This window comes from Elgaria multicarinata, chromosome 19, assembly GCF_023053635.1.
Source record: "Elgaria multicarinata webbii isolate HBS135686 ecotype San Diego chromosome 19, rElgMul1.1.pri, whole genome shotgun sequence".
Lineage (NCBI taxonomy): Eukaryota > Metazoa > Chordata > Lepidosauria > Squamata > Anguidae > Elgaria > Elgaria multicarinata.
The window spans coordinates 17,277,698-17,298,196 of NC_086189.1; the positions used below are offsets into that span (position 1 = coordinate 17,277,698).

The 20,499-nt window shown below is 46.4% G+C and overlaps 1 protein-coding gene across 4 annotated transcripts in view; it reads right to left on the reverse strand.

Moving 5' to 3' along the window:
* Positions 1-18,962, reverse strand: part of TSC1 (TSC complex subunit 1) — a 35,359-nt gene extending 16,397 nt beyond the window's left edge. Inside the window, exons 1-9 of one of the 4 annotated variants that reach the window (XM_063144876.1) lie at positions 17,046-17,146; positions 12,462-12,600; positions 9,441-9,626; positions 7,665-7,768; positions 6,320-6,472; positions 4,890-5,034; positions 3,215-3,369; positions 1,925-1,998; positions 575-753 (exon numbers count right to left, since the gene is read on the reverse strand). In XM_063144876.1, the coding sequence (XP_063000946.1) occupies positions 575-753; positions 1,925-1,998; positions 3,215-3,369; positions 4,890-5,034; positions 6,320-6,472; positions 7,665-7,768; positions 9,441-9,546 (916 nt within the window). In that variant the 5' untranslated portion in view covers positions 9,547-9,626; positions 12,462-12,600; positions 17,046-17,146. Of the gene's footprint in view, positions 1-574; positions 754-1,924; positions 1,999-3,214; positions 3,370-4,889; positions 5,035-6,319; positions 6,473-7,664; positions 7,769-9,440; positions 9,627-12,461; positions 12,721-17,045; positions 17,147-18,474 lie in introns of those variants that run through there. The other 3 variants (XM_063144878.1, XM_063144877.1, XM_063144875.1) reach the window with 3 other exon arrangements.
* Positions 18,963-20,499: the final 1,537 nt, after the last annotated feature.

A 20,499-nucleotide genomic window follows, 5' to 3' on the forward strand; every position in this document is an offset into this window, starting at 1 on the left:
ACTTTTGCATAGACGCTTATATGTATCCTCGTGTGGCGCAGAGCGGTAAAGCAGCAGTTTCTGCAGCTGAAACTCTCCCCACGGTCTGAGTTCGATCCCAGCGGAAGCTGGTTTCAGGCAACCGGCTCGGGTCGACTCAGCCTTCCATCCTCCCGAGGTCGGTAAAATGAATACTCAGCTAGCTGGGGGAAAGGTAATCATGGCCGGGGAAGGCAACGGCAAACCACCCCGCTATAAGGCCTGCCAAGAAAACATCAGCGAAAGCTGGCGTCCCTCCAAGAGCCAGTAATGACTCAGTGCTTGCACGAGAGGTTCCTTTCCTCCTTATATGTAGAACGCAGCAGCAGAAGTTATGCAGCAATGGGAGCAGATGCTAAAGAACCGTCGATTTGGACCAGGTGAGATGGAGAGGGCTCTTCAGAAGGGATCCCAGGAGGAACAAGGGGCTAACGTGGCTTTTAGAAGCCTCAGAGCGCCATCGGAACCTGAACATCCATTGTAACGAACGCTTTTCCCAGCTAAGAGCATCGCTGCTCCTTCGACACTCGGAAAACGCTTTTTAAAAATCCCTTACCGAAGGTGCTGTGTGAAGGAACGAAAGGGCCGGCATCGGGGTCGGCTACGCGGTGCTGCAAATGCGAGCAGGACTGCTGGGATGCTGGACAGTAGCCGTCTTCGTAGGAAGCTTCCGCTGGGTCCAAGGAGATTTTGGCACATTCGATCACAACGTCGTGCGTCTCTAGCCTCTTCCACCTGTTTTGGGGCCCCAGCAAACGGTCAGGAACCACCCCTGACAGAATCTGATTAGAATACATTCAGGGCCAGCCCTAGCATAAGGCCAAGTGAAGCGACTGCCTCAGGCGGCAGGTACTGAGGGGTGGCAGTGCCAGCCACCAAGCTGTTCTCTGTTCCCAGGACAGAGAAGTGTATGGGAGACGGCCTATCATGGACCCCCTAAACCAGGGCTGCAGAACCTCAGAACCAGGGGCCCTTCTCCCTCCCTCCCTATGCATTGTTTGCTTTCCTGGCTTTCGCTCGCTCCCCCATCCACCCCCAAAAAGGTTGAAATGTCTGTCCTAAGGCTTCGTGACTGGCAAAAAGAGCTTTCAGCTAAAGTAGGCAGGGAATTTTAGTCTTCTGTCTCCGCCCATCACTGGAACACTCCAAGAGCTCCTCCTAAATGGAATTCGGCCCTTGAGATGAAAGAGATTCTGTACCCCTGCCCTCACAGAATCATAGAATAGTAGAGTTGGAAGGGGCCTAGAAGGCCATCAAGTCCAGCCCCCTGCTCAATGTCCTAAGTCTAGCCTGTGGGAAAGGACGCCATCCCATTGTTTGTGGTAAAGGAGGACTCCGCAGCTCATTCAGTCAGCTTCTGTATGTGGACTGGGGAGGGGGGACACCATCTGAAAATGAATGGGGTTTTTTTGGTGGGCGGCGCACACGTCACTCTCCAAGTGCACGGTCAAATAGGGGTGCGGCCCCGTCGTCTTGCTCGGTTCCTAATGGACCGCTGCAGCAGACCAAAGGAAAGCCACACGTGGGAGGCATTCAGAAGAGACACCAGCACCAAGAACGGAGACCAGGCTGTGCACCCGCAAGTGTGTGGGGAAACTGCTGCTAAATCATTTAAGAAAGCCCCTATTCACGTTTTCCCTTTTTTGTGTTTTTTAAAGTACTTTATGCTTTTTATCATGCATTGCCCCAAGAGCTCACTGAGCAGAGAGGAGATCCCAAAAGTACTCTGGTGTGGTGAGAAATATGACGGGTGTCGGTACTGACAAAGTACCCATCAGTTATCAGCAGCAAGGAGATCGACTGGGAGAGATTTTTTCCCCGTTGGAAAGGGCTGAGGTTCTGCTGCGAGACCCTGTGAAGGTGGCTCAAACACAGCCTCTCCAGAGAGAGATGGAAAGGCATATACCTTCGAGGGTCCAGCTCATGATCCTTCGATCCAGTCACTAGCTCTGGGTGGATGCGCACATGTCCCATCATTGGCTAGAAGAACAAAGAGAGAAAACAGGCTGTTGGCAAAGGGGCTGGTGCACAGCTCGAAGCGTGAGCCAAGGACTACACGATCTCTCATCTGATGCAACTCTTATTTCCGGGTATCAAGATGCAAAATTAATCACAGAGGTCTATAGACACAGCCGTCCTCATTCCGCGGAGGCAGCGTCTTGTTCACAACCTGATAGCTACACATGCAGTGTATGCCAGAGTACCTGGGAGAGCGCCTTCGCCCTTACCAAATGGCCCAGTCACCGAGGACTTATGGCCTGAGTGAATCCACCAGAAGAGCCTTCAGCGTGGTGGCCCCCTTTCTGTGGAACTCCCTGCCCCTGGAGATCAGGCATGAGCCAACAATGGGTTTTTCTGGCACTTCCTGAAAACATCTTTATTCCAGGGAGCCTTCCTTGACTGACTGGCCACAGTTTTGTTAGAATTCGATTTCTTTTTAAAAACAGCAATTATTTTAACATGGTGTTTTTTATTCTTATGTTGTGTTTTTATTGTTCACTGCTGCAGAACCTGTCTGGGTGTAGGATGGTATACAAATGCTGTAAATAAATGAATTAAATAAGTTCGAGTGGTTTGTGTGGGGGGAGGGGGGAAGGAACATGAGAAGCTTATACCAAGCCAGATCATTGGCTCATCTCACTCAAAGTGATCTACGCCGGCTGGCAGCAGCTGTCCAGGGTTTCAAACCCAAGGCAGGTGGATGCCTGAAGCGCGAACCCCCGATTACCGCCTCCTGCCCTCAGCTTACTGTTCTTTGCATGGGTGGGGCCAGAGAGCAGAGCGGAGCAGGAGGCGGGGTGCAGGGGGAGAGCACTGCTCTTCCCATACTCTGCTGTGTTCGCTTCCTCTCGCTTCACGGAAGGGCCAGCCCCGGTTTCAGACAACAGAGATGCCAGGGATTGAACCCAGAATCTTCTGCTTGAAAAACAGGCGCTTGACCATTGACCCCTTCCACACAGACCCTCAAATACAGTTCTGAATTAACCAAGGCTGATTGATGGCCGGGCTTCTCATTTTTCTTCAGAGACCTGTTCCTGCTTCCCTCTTTTTTTCCTTTTGAGAAGAGCTGTCATTTCGACAGCAGCAGGTTATACTCGTATTTCAGGTTCATCCCAATTAGGTCAACGCAATAAATTACCAGCAATCCCATAAGGTCCTCCAGCAACGGGAACATCAACAAGGTTTGTTTGTTTACCTTGACCACCTCTTCAAAGGTCTCCAGGTTTTCCTTCATACTGTAGTGAGAGCGCAGAAAGGAAACGAAGTTGCAAGGGTACATCCCATAAAGGCGGTGAAAGAGGGCATAGACGCTGGCATGGAGGTGGACTAGGTAGATTTCTGCCACATGGCCTGGGGAGGGAGGGATAGAATACAGGTTACAATGAATGCCACCTCTCACTTAGGGCACAGGGAGGGGGGGGAGGGAGCCCAGAGTGGAACTGGCTATGCATTTTGGCATCATGAGAAATGGCAGCGTTTAATTTAAAAGTTTCTAGCCCTCACAGAGTAGAAATAGGCTTGAAAATGTTGGGACAACCCCTGCCAAGATTTATTTTTATGACCCATATTTATACGCCACTTTCTACTCAGTTATCAAAGCCGCGAACACAAAATGTCCCGACCATCAAAAAACAATAAAACGTAAGAAAACTATAGAATAATAAATGCTAATCAGCTGAAAAGCTACACGTTCTATTGTGTGCTGGTTGGGCCACAGCTGGTTAGGTCACCCTTCAGGGAAAGCCTGTGTGAAGAAATGAGTGTTGAGATGTCTAAATTCAGAACTGAGAGATCCTGTCAAATGACAAATGGTTCCAGGGGATGGGCGCAGCAATACCGAATGCTCTACTGCAAGTGCTCTCAAGGTGACATCCTCAGAAATGCTCCCCCTGATTGGGGAGGGGCGAAGCCCTATGAGGAGAGACTGAAAGAACTGGGCATGTTTAGCCTGGAGAAGAGGGCAACCAGGATGATCAGAGGTCTGGAAACAAAGCCCTATGAAGAGAGACTGAAAGAACTGGGCATGTTTAGCCGGGAGAAGAGAAGATTGAGGGGAGACATGATAGCACTCTTCAAATACTTAAAAGGTGGTCACACAGAGGAGGGCCAGGATCTCTTCTCGATCCTCCCAGAGTGCAGGACATAGAATAATGGGCTCAAGTCACAGGAAGCCAGATTCCGGCTGGACAGCAGGAAAAACTTCCTGACTGTTAGAGCATTACAACAATGGAACCAGTTACCTAGGGAGGTGGTGGGCTCTAGAGGCATTCAAGAGGCAGCTGGACAACCACCTGTCAGGTATGCTTTAGGGTGGATTCCTACACTGAGCAGGGGGTTGGACTCAATGGCCTTATAGGCCCCTTCCAACTCTACTATTCTATGATTCTATAAAACGAAGGGGAGACATGATGGGCTCAAGTCACAGGAAGCCAGATTCCAGCTGGACATCAGGAAAAACTTCTTGGCTGTTAGGAGTAGTACCTCAGTGGAACCAATGACGTAGGGGACTAGAACTTGGACCTCCCGAGGGCCAGCCCAACACTCTAACCACTACGCCACACTAGATGAATTCATGGAGGAGAATGCCAATGGCTTTCAGGCATGAGTGAGGAAAAGGAGCCCAACATTCAGAGGCCGCGCGCCTCTTTATATAATTGCTGAAGGCATACAAGGAGTGGAGGTCCCAGAGGCTTGAACTGCACACCCTACTGGTGAGGTATCTTGGCTACTTGAACCCGCTGCCGCGTGATCCAGTCCCAGGCAGCTTTTATGGCCAGTCCCAAAACGCTAGTCAGAAACCTGAGCTTCTCCTCAGACCTGGAAGCAACAGGGGCACCCTGCTCATAACAGAAGACATCTTAGCATCTCACCTGGGTTCTTCAAGTACCAGGATGAAAGGCGGCCAAAGACGCCAAAGAAGTCGTGAAGGTACTGCTTCCCAGACTGGGGGATCATTGGCAGCATGGTTATTAACACAAGCACTCCTGTAGTGAGGGCCACTACATCCGTATCAGTCTGTGAAGGGGGGGAAAGCAGGCAATTAACTGCCCCACTATTGGCAAGACACATCTCAACTCCCAATGGATGAATTATGAGTAGTAGAACCCTCTGCCACCACCCGCCCCTTTTCCGTTGATCAATGGGTCACGTTAGCGAGTTATACGTGCCGCCAACAGCAAGATGGGGCCTTTTCTGCAGCAGCACCCTATCGGTGGGACTCTCTTCCTAGCGAGGTTAGCTTGGTTCCATCTTTGCCTAGCTCCAGGGAGGTAGTAAAAACTGTTCTACTCTGCCTTTTTGATGGACTTTAACATCAATCTCTGGCTTAGGGATAGTTTTCCGCGCTGCTTTTAATTGCCATCTAAATCTGTACTGCTGTTTTTAAGTTGTCTATCGCCTGGAAGGAGCTGGTGGGCAGAAAGGCAATTTATAAATAGTTTTAATAAAGAAGAAGTTAAGATCAATACATCTCTGCAGCCCTTTAGCGCAGACTGCACTTTACAATCTTCAAATGAGATGTGGTAAACGCTTCTTGAAAGGTAATGCTTCATCACCACCAGAATCACGTGTTTGCACACATCTACTCCCCACTATACAAACATGAAAGCCACGCTATACTGAAGGCTGGGAGCCCCGACAGCTAGTTTTCTACTTGCAGGGAGTTTTGCTTTGTTTTTTTAAAAATAGAGGGAAACATACTATAATTATTTTCTAAAACCAAACTCCCATATAGTAGGAGGGTGTTGTTGTTTTTGCCATTTTCACATAGACAGGGCTTATTAAAACTAATGGAGTTCAAAACACAGTTCAAAAATGGTGAGCAAAGGCTGAGAGGGAGAAACTTGCCCAAAGCTATATGGTAGTTTTAGCACAACCTCCCCAGACCAATAACTATCAGAGGCAAGAAGAGGGATACCCCACATCCCCTCCAAAACCATCCAGCTGTAAAGAAACTGTATTGTTTAGTTCAGGGGTGGGCCATTTGTAGCCCTTCAGACGTTTTGGTCTGCAACTCCCATGATGCCTCACTATTGGCTATGCTGGCTAGGGGTGGTGGGAGTTGTAGGCCAAAATTATAGCATTCCTGCATTGAGCAGGAGGTTGGATTCGATGGCCTTATAGGCTCCTTCCAACTCTGTAAATGGCAAATCCTAGTTTGGGACTCCCTCATATGGTTACAAACATTTGTGTCACAGACACCAACTGGCTCAAACCATATCAGTTCCTTATATCACCTAAACACCACAGTCTCCACCACACATAAACATAAAAGAGACCACAGCAGTATAGCACCCATTACCTTGAGACACTTGAGCAACGAAAGAAGGACAGGTGCTTGAGAAAGCTTATGTTTCCAAGAGGGCTGACATCTGATCACATGACCCAGGAGAGAGAGGGTGGAGAGGCGAGTGGTGGGTTTACTCATATATTCATTGATTTTGTCAAGAAGGTGCTAAGAGATTTGAGGGAGAAGAGAAAACTTGTAAAGAGAGCAAGAGCACACGTAAGATTTCAGTAGAGGAAAACTCAAATATTTATTTCGTTTCTTATCTACACTGTCCGATAGCCGAAGCTCTCTTGCTGGTTCAGAACAATACACAGATTAAAAACAGCATAAAATAATTAAAATATACAACATTTAAAACAATTTAAACAGCTAAAAACAATTACAATAAAATACTAGACACGTGCAGACGGCAGGCATAGATGGCCCATCATATGCCATTAAATGCCTGGGAGCAGAGGACATCTTAACCTGGCACCGAAAAGACGACAGTGTAGGTGCCAGGCAGGCCTCAATGGGGAGCTTATTCCAGTGTTAGGGGGCCACCACTGAAAAGGCCCTCTCCCTTGTTGCCACCTTCCAAGCCTCCCTTGGAGGAGGAGGCATTCAGACCAAGATGTTGATCGTAGTGGCCAGGTAGGTTCGTGTCAATATAACACTGAACATTCTCATGGCCCAGAGATTGTTATTTCAATTACTTATATCCCACATATATATGTAAAGTGGCTTTCAATCTAAATAATAGCAAACTCAGTTGCTATGTGCCAACAGGACTATAACCAAAAGAGCAACAAGAAACAAGATGGAGCTGTCAATATGCTCAAGGAAAATGCAACATTTGCAGAAGAACAAAAGATATTTAAAAATCCTAAAGGGGCAAAACACGTATCAATACAGCCCAATTAGGAGCATCAATTTTTCCCTCCCTTTGACATCATCATCATCGTAATAATAATTCATACAGTGCTTTCTAATGACGCACTGTACATGAGGTAAAATAGGTCAGGAGTTTACAAAAACGTATCATAAAGTTACTGTATAGCAAAGAGACAGGGCCGAAACTCTCCCCACGGCCTGAGTTCGATCCCAGCGGAAGCTGGTTCTCAGGCAGCCGGCTCAGCCTTCCATCCTTCCGAGGTCGATAAAATGAGTACCCAGCTAGCTGGGGGAAAGGTAGCCACGACTGGGGAAGGCAACGGCGAACCACCCCGCTACGAAGTCTGCCAAGAAAACGTCAGCGAAAGCAGGCGTCCCTCTAAGAGTCAGCAATGACTCAAGTGCTTGCACGAGAGGTTCCTTTCCTTTCATTCACCCCCCCCCCAAATTTATGGAGAAACACTTGCAATGACATTTGTGTTACCTTGTCATGTGGCTCTTGAAGGGTAGACAGGATGTACAGTGCTTGCTCAGAACTGGTGGCCAAGTAGTAATCTACCAAGGTATTTACAAGCATGGGCCCACGGTCTGCCACGGTTATCAGCCAGCGAAAAGGAAAAGAACGTATTACGAATCAATACACACAGAGGACATCTTAGCTGGGAGAGATTGGTAGAATTTTAAAGAAGAGGATACAGAATAAAACACAGTAAGTGCTCCACGGCTTCATCAGTTTGGCTTAAAAGATTTAATTGCCGACTGAAAAGCTTGAGCATGCTATGGTGTTTGGACTTAATTGTGAACCATTTTTAACACACAGTTTTGGTGTCTACTGATGTGTTTTCAGGTCTAGATGTTTTTGGTGCTTAATGACCGATTCCCAGAAAATCCTGCACACACTAATCTATAAGCTCAATGAAACAAGGCAGGATATAACCATTTCACAAGCATATATACTTTTAATTGGGGCAGTCACTAGTGCAACTGGCTTTTGTGCTCTTAGAAGAAACACCCCCGCTTGTGCAAATAACGAGTATCTCAAGGAAAACCATGTATTGCTGGCACTGAAGCGTGTGAAAAATCTACACAACTGTTTATTCCGGTAATACACCAGCGTGTTAATAACCACAGCTGAGGAACACCAGCAGAACAAAAGAAAGCCAGTGGGGCAATTTTATTTATTGCATTTGTATACCGTCCAATAGCCAAAGCAATGGTTTCTTTACACAACTTCAGTCTAAGGACAAGCAGAACTTCGCCTGCTCCCCAAGTTTTATTTAAGGGCCCGGTCTGCACATCACACAACCACCCAGGGCGTGTCGTGAATTGAGTGGGATCAAGCTAGCGGGCTGCTTCCTGCTGCCCCACTGTTCTGTCCCTGGGTTGTTTAGCATTATGTGCAAGCCAGGAATTGCATGTTGTTAGGGGAAGAAACAACCCAGAGTCAGAACTGAGGTATAACTCTGGGAAGGGCTGTCTCTCCCCACAACCACGCAGAGTTCCCTGTTTCACAGACAACGCTAAACAACCCAGGGCCAGCGCATCCCTGGGTTGTTTAGCCCCTTCTGCCTGCAGTAGGAGCGATCGGATGACAGGAAACAACACACTCACTCATGTGCGATGTGCGAACCAGGCAAGAAAGTTTATGCAGCAGGGTTTGCACATAACAACCCATTATTCAACAACCCTAGGGTTAAATAAAGCATGGGTTAGTGCCGTATTTCTTCGATTCTAAGACGCCATCGATTGTAAGACGCACACTAATTTCAGTACCACCAACAGAAAAAAAGCTTTGATTCTAAGAAATAATAAACGACCCGTGATTCTAAGACGCACCCCGTTTTTAGAGATGTTTATATGGGGGGAAAGTGCGTCTTAGAATCGAAGAAATACGGTACTATGTGCATAACCAGGTCAATATTGTGCAAGTTTTTTTCTGGATTATGTATCTGGGTGCCTGTTGTTTAAGCGGCTTTTGCCTGTGAGTTTTAACATTTCCAGACTCACCTTTACAACCCAACCTGCAACTTGTGGACCACTTTTTATGACTGTTTTTCATCTCTCCCTCTGTATCAACACTCATGCATACATACATAAATGCACACACACACACACACTTCAGTAGTACCATCCATGGCCCACCTTAGCTTGGTGTACAATCCTGTTGCGGGTTGTGATGTACCCTTATGACACTCATTAGTTGCCTCAGAACAAAATGGGAGAGGTTCAAAGAGACTCCATAGACATGAACAAGACCTACCTGAATTTAGATTCTCTCTAAACGCAGCCGTTATATCTTCCAGGACAGCCAGGACTTGAGAATCAAGCATGGTGAGGAGATCACCAACGTTTGCTTGCTGAGCCATCCTGCTTCGGACTATGTGCTTACAGGCATGCTACTGTGATCGCACAAGGCACAACTTCTACGGGTTCCTCATTGGTGCTCCTGTAAAACGGAGGGCAAGACAAACCCTGATTTTGCAATGTGCTCCTTTTTGTCTTCAGCCTATTATGATTCTTTCTGCCAATGTTCCACAGCTTTTAACACTGCAAAGACAGCATGTCCATATATACACACACACACACACAATTTATTTATCTGTGATGCTTATATACCGTTAAATATAATACTGCCCTCGGCTCTCCAGAATTTATCAGCTCAACAACCAATCACGTCACGGGTTGGAGGCAGGAAAGGCAATGGGTTTTATTTATAAAAAGATGTTTTTATCCCATTTTATTGCACACAGCATCATGGTAGTTTATAAGATTAAACACGAACGTTTAAAAAGAAAGCACAAAAGCAGCACAACTGTACAAGGCAGCCAGTAAAGCCGATTTAAAAACACCAAGACAATAAAAGGGAGTTTTAAAAGTGTCAGACATTAAAGGCCATTTTAAAAAGCATGAGAGAACAGGGCAGACTTTGCCTAGAAGTTATTAAAGGTGGTGCCAGATGCAAATATCCTAGGAGAATGCCATAATTTGGGTGCCACCACTGAAAAAGCCCTCTCCCTAGCAGACACTTGCCTAACCCCAGATTTTAGAGCCAAATTCAATTTCAGAGAAATTCTCAGGGGTCACATTCCAGTGGAGGGTGGGATCAAAGGCAAAGAGGGCGGGGCCAAAAAACCAACAAATTTGAGCTTAAAGCTCTTCCTGCCAGTAACATAGTCTTAGGAGAGGCATTCCAACCTTTTAGAATGGGGGGAAAGGGAAGCTTCACAGAAGACACCCAGCAGTTGGTGGCTGGAGAGCCAAACGCTAGATCCAAAAGCTAAAATGTCTCCCCCTGAATTCATATTTGCACGAGCCTTCTGATTAATTCCTGTTCTGTCCCTTCAAAAAGAGGGGGAGGAGAAATTCTCAACCTACATGATTCTATTTTTGCAGACACCACTTCTCTAGCAAACAGCAAAATGGGGACATGTTTTTATCTTGCCTGCAACACCAAAAACTAAGTCAAATGCCTCAAGCCAAGTCATGCCGGCCTTTGCCAAGTCAACTGGACTCCTGCCACTGTTGTCTACAGCTCCAGTGTAATCATCCTTTTCACTGCAATTTCAGCCTTGTGCAGAACGTCGTCAGGGTTGGAATGGCAGAATTTTCATGCCATGCTAGACAAAAGCGCCAACCATTTTTTAAGCATAGAAGTTGCTGAAGAACTAAACCCCTATTCCCCAAGTTGGGGGGGGGTCACTTGGCTAATTAGTGTCCAAATAGATATAAGAGGTTTAGAAGACCAAATCCCTCAGGTGAAAGACAGGAGTGTACAAGCCAACAAAAGCCTGCCATTTTGTGAGCAGAGGGCAAAGCCCCACCCTTTCATTCAAGACATTCAACAACTGCTTAAATTTTTTAAGACAGCTTTTTATCATCTTAGGATTTATGACAGATGCCCAACACAAAACAAGATGTGTCAAGTCTGCAAAACAAAATTGGAAGTGTGTTTAATAGGATACCAGGAAATACTGATAGTTTGCAATTTATAGTCTTCCTGAACCATAGAGAGTGGGGAACTTTAATTGAGGGAAGTAATAATGTCAAAACAGTCTGTGTAGACCAGCCTTCCTCAACCTGGGGCGCTCCAGATGTGTTGGACTGCATCTCCCAGAATGCCCCAGCCAGCTGGCTGGGGCATTCTGGGAGTTGTAGTCTAACACATCTGGAGCGCCCCAGGTTGAGGAAGGTTGGCGTAGACAAACATCTCAACTGCCGTTTTACTGCAACCTTACACCAAAAACTAAAAAAAGGGATCAAATTATGTTAGAGACTTAGCTGGCTGGGGAATGTGAGGAGTTGTGAGGCTTTTTCTTTTGCCTAAACATGCAAAGGATAGCTCTCCTTGTTATCCAACGGGCCTACACATTTCATAGAAGTATGGATCGGTCCTGTATGTTTTCAGTGATTCAACGGAATTGTGATACGTCTTCTCCTGGGAGGAACTGAGTACAGGATTGCTGTAAACACAGCAAACCTGTATAAATCCCTGACCCTCTTCCCTATGAGATGTACTCATAAAAATGCATCATTTCGCTGAGGGAAGGGGGAATGGAGTAACGCGCACCAAACTGCAGTGCTGACTATCCCAAGGTACCAGGACTACTCGATTTATAGTACTTTATCCTGCTACGTTAAAGATGCCTTTCAAAAAAGAAAAAAGAAAGAAAATGGCAACTAACTTCCAGTGACGGAAGGATATTACAGTTTCGGAACACGATTCCCAGTTTCAGGAGCCAGTATTCCATGCCAAAGCGCCAGTCCATTTGAGAGCTCTATGAACTTGTTGCTTCTGCTGAGAAATTTCAGAATTTTTCTAATCAGAAGTTACATGTTCATACAAAAATGGAGGTGATAGCTTGAAAATGGATAAATCCATTCTAAGGGCCACATATTTAATGCTTTCTTGTATAGAGGAAACCCCTTCTTATAAGTAGGAAACTAAACAGGTACAGTAAGCTTGTCTAGAATTGCTCTGCCTATTATACTAGGTTTGCTTAATGCAGAAGAGCTTTTTTTTAAGCATCCCCCATCTGGAGCCTGTAAATGCAGGAGGTGGGGAGCCTGTGACCCTCCAAATATGGTTGGACCACAACTCCCATCAGCCCTAGCTGGCAATGCCTAGCGAACAGTGAGAGGAGCTGCAGTCCAGCAACATCTGGAAGGACACACATTCCCCGTCCCTGCCATAGCAATACAGTCCACTCCATCTGTACTTCATACACAGACCAGGCCAGACACACAACCAGTATATGAAACAGAGAAGTTCAGAACGCTTTACCTGGTATGCTGACAAGTAGACTGTCCCTTTCCCACTGCTATCAATCTGGCCCTTTTCATGATCACAGAATGTGAAAAGGGGGAGAGGGGAGATTGAGGAGTCTATGGTTCCGCTGAGCATCCTGCATTAAACACAGCAACTAAACAACAAATTTGCATGTTATGTCTCTTTGCAGCGTTACTGGCTGTGCCCTGCAAAAGCAAGCAAGTGTACAGACACACACAACAAGGGTTGAAACACCAGTTAAGCAGCAGCAGCAGCACACACCGAACATTTGGCCTTTCACGCTTTTAGCTATGAATTCTCACTCCTCTTTTTGGTTCAAACGAGACAAAAGCCAGATTGGGAGTTATAAAGGAAGATCTTGTGTCTCTTTAAACACCACCTCACACCTTCCAAATTGTACACCAGTAGGATATTAAATGATAGTTACACACACAGTCAGTTCTCTCCAAATCTATTACAAACCTGCCTTTTCAGAAGTTTATGTCTGCATGCTATTTATTCACCACGCAAATATCACAGCCCCAACCCCTCTCCCAATCCTAGACAAAATAAACAATAAGCAAGCATCCTCATCAATGCACTCCTACCTCTATATTTTTACAAGTGAATTTTAAGAGACACGAAAGAAAAACACTCAGCCTTGAGAAGTGATAGAATAAGCTACCCTTTCCTGTCTATAGCATCAATCCTAAACGTACTCAGAGTCAGCACAAATAAAAGGAAGGACTTCACACAGCAAGTAGTTAAACTATGGAATTCACTTTCACAAGATATGTAGAGGTGGCCACCAGTTTGGATGGCTTTAGAAGGAGGCCAGACAAATTCCCAAAGGAGAAGGCTATCAATGGCTACTAGACCTGATGGCTATATGCTGTCCCCAGTACCAGAGAGAGTATCCCTGTACACTAGTTGTTGGGAACATGGGGGTTACTGCACTCATGTCCCTGTGGGCAGATAGTTGGCCACTGCATGAACGGAATGCAAGATGGACCTGTGATCTGATCCAGCATGGCTCTTCTTATGTTCTTTACTAGGAAATAAACCCCATTAGATACAGAGTAATTTCTGAGGAAACATGCATAGGATCTGGATATAAGAGTACATAATATTATGACACCTATGATGTTCCATCAAGAGAGGTGACATGGGCAAGATTGAAAACCCAATAGCCTGCCAATTAACATTTGAGGAAGATCTCATCTAGGAGATCCTTTTAGTCTGGGCCTCACGGATCCCATCGAACCCAACTTCAAATACCTACATTGGCTTTCCATCCCCCACCATCTAGATTCTAGAACAATCCTCAACAGATTCTGTCTTTACTCCCCATCATATCCATGTCTGAGATGGAGGATCTTCGCTCCTCTATCTCAGCCACCCCAAAGTACCTTGCTCTCAAATTCCTCCAGACATCCTAACTCGTCTTTTCCTGTGCCTGACATTAACTCCAAGAACAACTACATTGCCGAATTTCTCTCCATTTTCAAATCCTTCTCAAAATACACCTCTCACATTAAACATCTGATTGAATCCTCAGTCCGCTTCCACAACTGAAACAAGGCTTAAGTATAACCTTAAGTCCATGCTATTACCCATTTCCCCTCTCCCACACTTAAGATCAGAAAGGGATCAAAAAACCAAACTGCCAATATCACAATGCCTTTATACAAATCTATGGTGTGACTACACTTGGAATATGACGTACAGTCCTGGTTGCTCATCTCAAAAAGGATATTGTATTGCTGGGGAAAGTGCAGAAAGGGGGGTTTAAAATGAACAGGGGCCTGGAGCAAATACAGTTGCAGCACTTGGGGCTATTTTAATTTAAGAAAAAGGCAAGTAACGGGGGACATGATAAGGGTGTACAAAATTACAGGTGGTGGGATAAAATAAAGAGTGATATTTTTCTCCCTATCTCATAACCTCAAGGCTTGACTTCTGCAATGCACTCTACATAGGGCTACTATTGTACCTAGTTCAGAAACTTCAACTAGTTCAAAATATGGCAGCCAGATTGGTCACCAGTACATCTAGGGGTGAGCATATTACCCCAACATTAAAACCACTCCACTGGCTGCCAATTAGTTTCTGGGCAAAATACAAAGTGTTGGTCATTACCTTTAAAGCCCTAAATGGTTTGGGTCCAGGTTACCTGCGGGATCGCCTTCTCCCATACAGTCCGCCCCTCACACTCAGGTCCTCTGGGGTGAACTTACTTCAGCCAGCAAAAACTAGGCTCACATCAGTTTCCCAGAGGACCTTTTCTTCTGTCACCCCCAGATTGTGGAACGGCCTGCCGGAGATTCGTAAAATTAACTCTGTGTGTGATTTTAAGGCAGCTTTAAAAACTAGCCTTTTCCGGCATGCCTATCCAGATCAATGCTACATCAAGAATTTTTCAGATGTATTGATTCCTGTTCTAATGTTGTTCCCCGCCTCAATCCAAAGGGAGAGGCGGGTAAGAAAAAAATATTATTATTATAATACAAGAACACAGGGTCATCCGATGAACTGAATGGTGGAAGATTAAGACAAACAGCAGTACTTCCCAGAGGAGGGAGGTGAACTACGGAATTTGCTTCCATCATGAAATGTAGTGATACCCGCCCATTTAGATGGCTTTAGAATGGGATTAGACAGATTCATGGAGGATATTCTTATTGATGGTTACTAGCCATGAGTGTTATATGCTTCTTCCAGGATGCGGCAGTAGGTCTTTGAATACCAACTTCTGCGAAACAGTAGGACAGTGCTATTGTGTTTGTGTTCTGTTTGTATGCTTCCCATGATCATAAAACTGGCCGCTTGGGAAACAGAATACTAGACCAGACGAACCTTTGGTCTGATCCAACAGAGTTCTTCTTGTGTTCTGAAGCTTTTTCAGAGCAGTAGCCTGTTCTTTATTATGATCTTACTCTGTAAGGAGCCATGTACCCTGACAATAATTGTGAGACATATAATCTAGAAAAATTAGCCATGGAAGGGCGAAAAATGCCTGCGAGGAATAACTTTGTGCTCTGAAGGATTAGTCTTATTTTAAATGAAGTATTATTAGTAACAAGCTAATTGAGAAGTGTTCGCCAGAGGTACTTTAAGTAGGTCTGATGTTTTGACAAATTAACAGCGGTTGGCATTAGTCAGTAACCTCCTACAATAGTCACCAGCCAAAAACAAATAAACATTAGAAAGAACTTTTAAGCATCACAGTACATCCACCTTGAATACTTTCCACCAACAGCTTTGTTTTTCTCTGCATCTAAGCCAGAGCTGGACAAGAACAATAGGATAACCAAGGCTGCTGATTAGGCCTGAAAAACAGTGGGACTCAACTATAGAAGTAATCCAACTGAAAGACAAAAGACTATTTTGTTCCTTTAGTTATGTGTCCATCCAGATTAGAACTGGTCAACAGGATGTTTTTTAGGAGAGAGAGAGGGAGAGGGTGTTCTGGAGGGTGGGGAATGTTTTTTAAAGGATGGTCATATAATAATCTACTTTCCATTTTCAAGAAAAGATTACTCAACATTTTGTCAAATGCCGATTTTGATTGAACCCCAGATAAAGGGACCCTCAGAAGCAAGGAACTTCCTCAAGTTTGGGAGGGAGGGGAGGAGACCACATATAGGCCTGCAACGCTAACACTTGTATTGGTTTTGGAAATAAGGTAAATAAGACATTAACTGCACTTTATTTTTTTGTCCCTTTCCCTTCCTTTCTCTCTCGATAGTTAATAATTTCCCCTTCCTCTTTACTCTGCTCCTTTCCCACTCACCTCCCATTAACTTTCCCTCGTACTTTATCCTGTCCCTTCACCCACGTTTTTTGCCCTTTCTTTCCCCATCTCCTTTGCCCCACATCCACCTCTACGTAGTCTGGCCTACCTCACAGGGCTGTTGTACAAAGAGAACAGCCACTGAAGACTATCAAAGTGCTACGTATCCATCTCCTTCCCCCCTTCCTTCTTTCTACACCACCCAGACCATCTTCTCTCAGTCTCTCCTTCCCCACAACCCACAATGCTGGAATCACACCCCATTCTCCCCTTCCTCCTTTGTTCAAGGCGCCGGAAAGACAACATACCTGTGAACACTAGAAAGCACTAGAAAGACAAACATCGCCTCCCAATTGCACTACTCTTCCCTTCCCCTCAGCCTCTTCCTATACCACTCACCCTGTCTCCTTTCTCGTTCCCCTCCCACTCACTTCCCACGGCTATCTTCCATCACTGTCCTCCCTGCCACCCCTCCCCCCTTGGCCTACCTTTCAGGGCCGTTGTTGTTGTTTTTTAAAAGGATGGCTGAGATATTGTCTGCAAAGCTACCTGAACGCTGCTGTTTAGAGCCCGTATTATCCCGTTATTATGTCTCTGCTCCCTTTCTGCCTCCACACACGCCTGCCATTCCCCAGACCCCTTCTTCTGCCCCACAGACTTCATCCTCTCCCCTCCCCACCCCCTTTTGCTCCCCTCCCCCTTGTCTCACACCCACTTTTCCCCCTCCCCCCTTTCCCACTCTCTCTTTTTTTATCCTTTTCTCTCCCCCTCCCGCAATCTCCTTCCTTCGCCCCCAAAATACTCACCCCCCTCCTTCTCGGCCGCCACCGCCGCCTCCCCTCAGCTGTTTACCGCTCAGGACTCTTCTAACCCACAGGGCGCCGCCATCTTGGCCTTTCCACCCTCCTTGGCGTCCGCTCGGGGATCCCTCCGCAGCTGCCCCCCCCCGTCAAAAAAAATAGTCCCACCGCCACAAGCGCCCGCGGCGGCGCCCACCTCCTCCAACGGACGCGGGGGTCCTCCCTCTCAAGCACGCCCACTTCTTTCAGGGCGCTAAGTCTACAGGGGACGGGCCAGGGGCGTCTCCGCCGAGGACGCGGAAGGATCCTCCGGCCGGGCGGCGCTGCGAAAACGAGGCAAAGAGGTCTCGTGATTCTGAGGGAGGCCGCAAAAAGGTCCCGGCGCTCGGCGAGGGTCACGTGACGCGGGGGTCTGGGAGGAGGGAGCGCGACTGGCTGGGTCGTAAACAAGGCTCGCGGTGGGCGGGGCCTAGCGAGCGCCTGAGGGGGCTCGCCACGCCCACCCCGTTGCCATCGGCAACCGCGCGGCCTAGCCGAGTCTGGGCCTGCCTGCAGCCTGCCTCCCTGTTTGCATGGGAGAAGGAATGGGCTTTAACACACCACGTGTTTTCCAACGACGTGTCACTTGTGAAAGCGAAGACACGGTTGCAACATTCGTTCAAGCGCTCTCCTCCACCCATTATACATTGCTTAAGGTTGTGCTCCAGTCTTCCCCAACCATTTGCCCTCCTGACGTTTTGGACTACAACTCCCAGCATGCTGGCTGGGGCTGATGGGAGTTGAAGGAGGAGAGCTCTCTCTCATAATACTAGAATCCAGTGGGATGATCCCATGAAGCTTGGTCTGCCCCTCCATTGGGAGATGAGAGGACGGAGCAAGGCCTCCCCACCGGCCTAAACAGTCTCCTTAATTTCTTTTTATTTTCTTCCTCTTCCCTCCCCATCCCCTTTTCCTTGTGTGTCATGTCTTTTTTAGAATTTAAGCCTGAGGGTACGGACTGTCTTTATTATTATTATTATTATTATTATTATTATTTATTTATATAGCACCATCAATGTACATGGTGCTGTACAGAGTAAAACAGTAAATAGCAAGACCCTACCACATAGGCTTACATTCTAATAAAATCATAGTAAAGCAATAAGGAGGGGAGGAGAATGCAAACAGGCACAGGGTAGGGTAAAACTAACAGTATAGAGTCCAAACAACATCAGAGGTGCGGGATAAAAATACTCTAAAATAAATAAATAAATTAGTGGGAGATTCAGGGGGGAAAAGAAGACAGCTAAGACTTCTTCATGCAGAGTTAAACTATGGAATTCACTTTGGCTTTAAACTGGAGTTAGACAAGTTTCTGGAGGAGAAGGCCATCAATGGCTACTAGTCCTAATGGCTATGTGCTACTTTCACTATCAGCGGCAGTATCCTTACTTACCCCAATTGCTGGGGAACCTGGGCGGGAGGGTGCTGTTGTACCCATGTCCTGTTTGTGAGTTCCTGGTCGCCAGCTGGTGGGCCACTGTGTCAACAGAATGCTGGACTAGATGGACCCTCGGTCTGATCCAGCAGGGCTCTTCTGATGTTCTTACGTTCTACTCTTGTTATATTCCAGGGTCAGGAAGACTGCCAGCCTGCCAGATCTTTGTTTTATGACTAGAAGCCCAAGATCCACCAAACAGAGCAAGATACAAAAAAATGGCCAGGGCCCGTGTTAAGGGTTGGCAAGGTCAGGCATTTGTCGGAGATTGGCCAGCTGTGCTCCAGGACGTGGTGCCCGGTGCCATAACCTCAGCCATCTTGCATAAGTTACAGTGAGTGTTAAACAGCAACCAGGAGCTTGCAGAGGCGAGGAAGGCCAAAGTTCATATATCCATACAAATAGCGAACTAATTCTCTAAGAGTCGAATCCTATGCATGTTTAGGCAGGAAAAAGAGTCCTACAACTCCCAGCATGCCTCAGGGGAGGATAAATAAATAAATAAAAGGGGGAGAAGCCCCCACCCACCCAAAGCCCAGTGGAGACTGAGCACCTCAGTGGCCGACTGACTGTGGAGGGGCAAAATCCCCAAAATGGGGTGCAACGGAATGGAACTTCTTGGAATACGGCATGGCTGGCTGGAACCCTGAACAGGAGCACGCGACGCTGCAACCTTTTGTTGCGGTTCCACTTCTTGATTTGAAATAGCCAGTCAAATCTTTGATCTGGTCTGGGTGAAACACTGAACAACAATGAGATTAGTATGAATTCTTGGAGAGTGACGTGCACAAGTGGTTTTAGCAGGCAACTGACGTTGGAACATTAGCATCAGACAGCCTTTATAATGGTTAATTCGATCATCTTCCTAAAGGGGGCTTAAGCGGCTTCTTGCAGTGCCACCATGTGGAAAATGCAAAGTATTGCAGGTCTGGCAAATCTCACGATCCTATAATAAACTCATTCTCCAAATGTGGACTCTTTTATAAGAACAGAAGAGGAGCCCTGCTGGATGTCTAGGATTTGTTCACACAGTGGCCAACCAGCTGTCCACAGAACCCTACAGCAGGATATGAATGCAACAGCACCCTCCCGCCCATGTTCCCCAGCGACTGGCCTCTGATACTGGAGGTAGCATATAACCATCAGGACTAGTAACCATGGATAATGTGTGTGATGAGATAGCCTGTATTCCTATTGAAATATTAATAATCATTTCTAAAATGGCATCTCTACATATAAACAGTGGTGGCTGGTGGCTCAGATGTCAGTGGGGCTGTGAATCCACTCTGGGTTTCAGTCGGAATCACCCAGAACGCTAAAGATTGATCCAACCTCTGAGAGCTTCTTTAGAGTTCTGATTGGTTCCGACTGCACATTTTATATGCAAATCGGTGTCCTCTTTTGGGGTGTGTGTGATACGTGTCCTCTTTTTTGGCGCTTCTCTTCAAATAGCCACCCTATTTTTGTCACACAGAGCTTTATCACACCAGCGTTATACTGTGCAATCACTGCGAATTGCATGCAAAGGACTCAGAAGTTTTCCACCTTATGATCTGCTTTGATTGTGAAGTACTCCCAGGCATCCTGCCTTAATTGTGCAATAAAGCCAAAAGACTCACCATATTTAGCCCCTACTTTTTGAGCATATCTTCCGAGCTGCCACTGGGGCACAGGAGCAGGATTTTAAAGAAATGCTTACATCTGCGTAAGCTTTAAAGCCAAAGACACCAAATTTGGCACGGTAATAGATATTAGGGAGAGCTTTAAGCATACCAAATTTGAATTGAATTGGGTCATCCGTTGGTTTTTTAACATTTTTTTTACATTTCCCCCCTTAAACTCACTTCCTGGTATGCAACTTAGCGTTACGGGGATAATCCGAGGGAAGCAGGTCCGTGGGATGAAGCTCTCTGCCAGTAAACTGCCTCTGGACGGCCGTGGGCTAGGGTTGTGGTCCGGTGGCTTTAGGCGTGGCCCGATGTT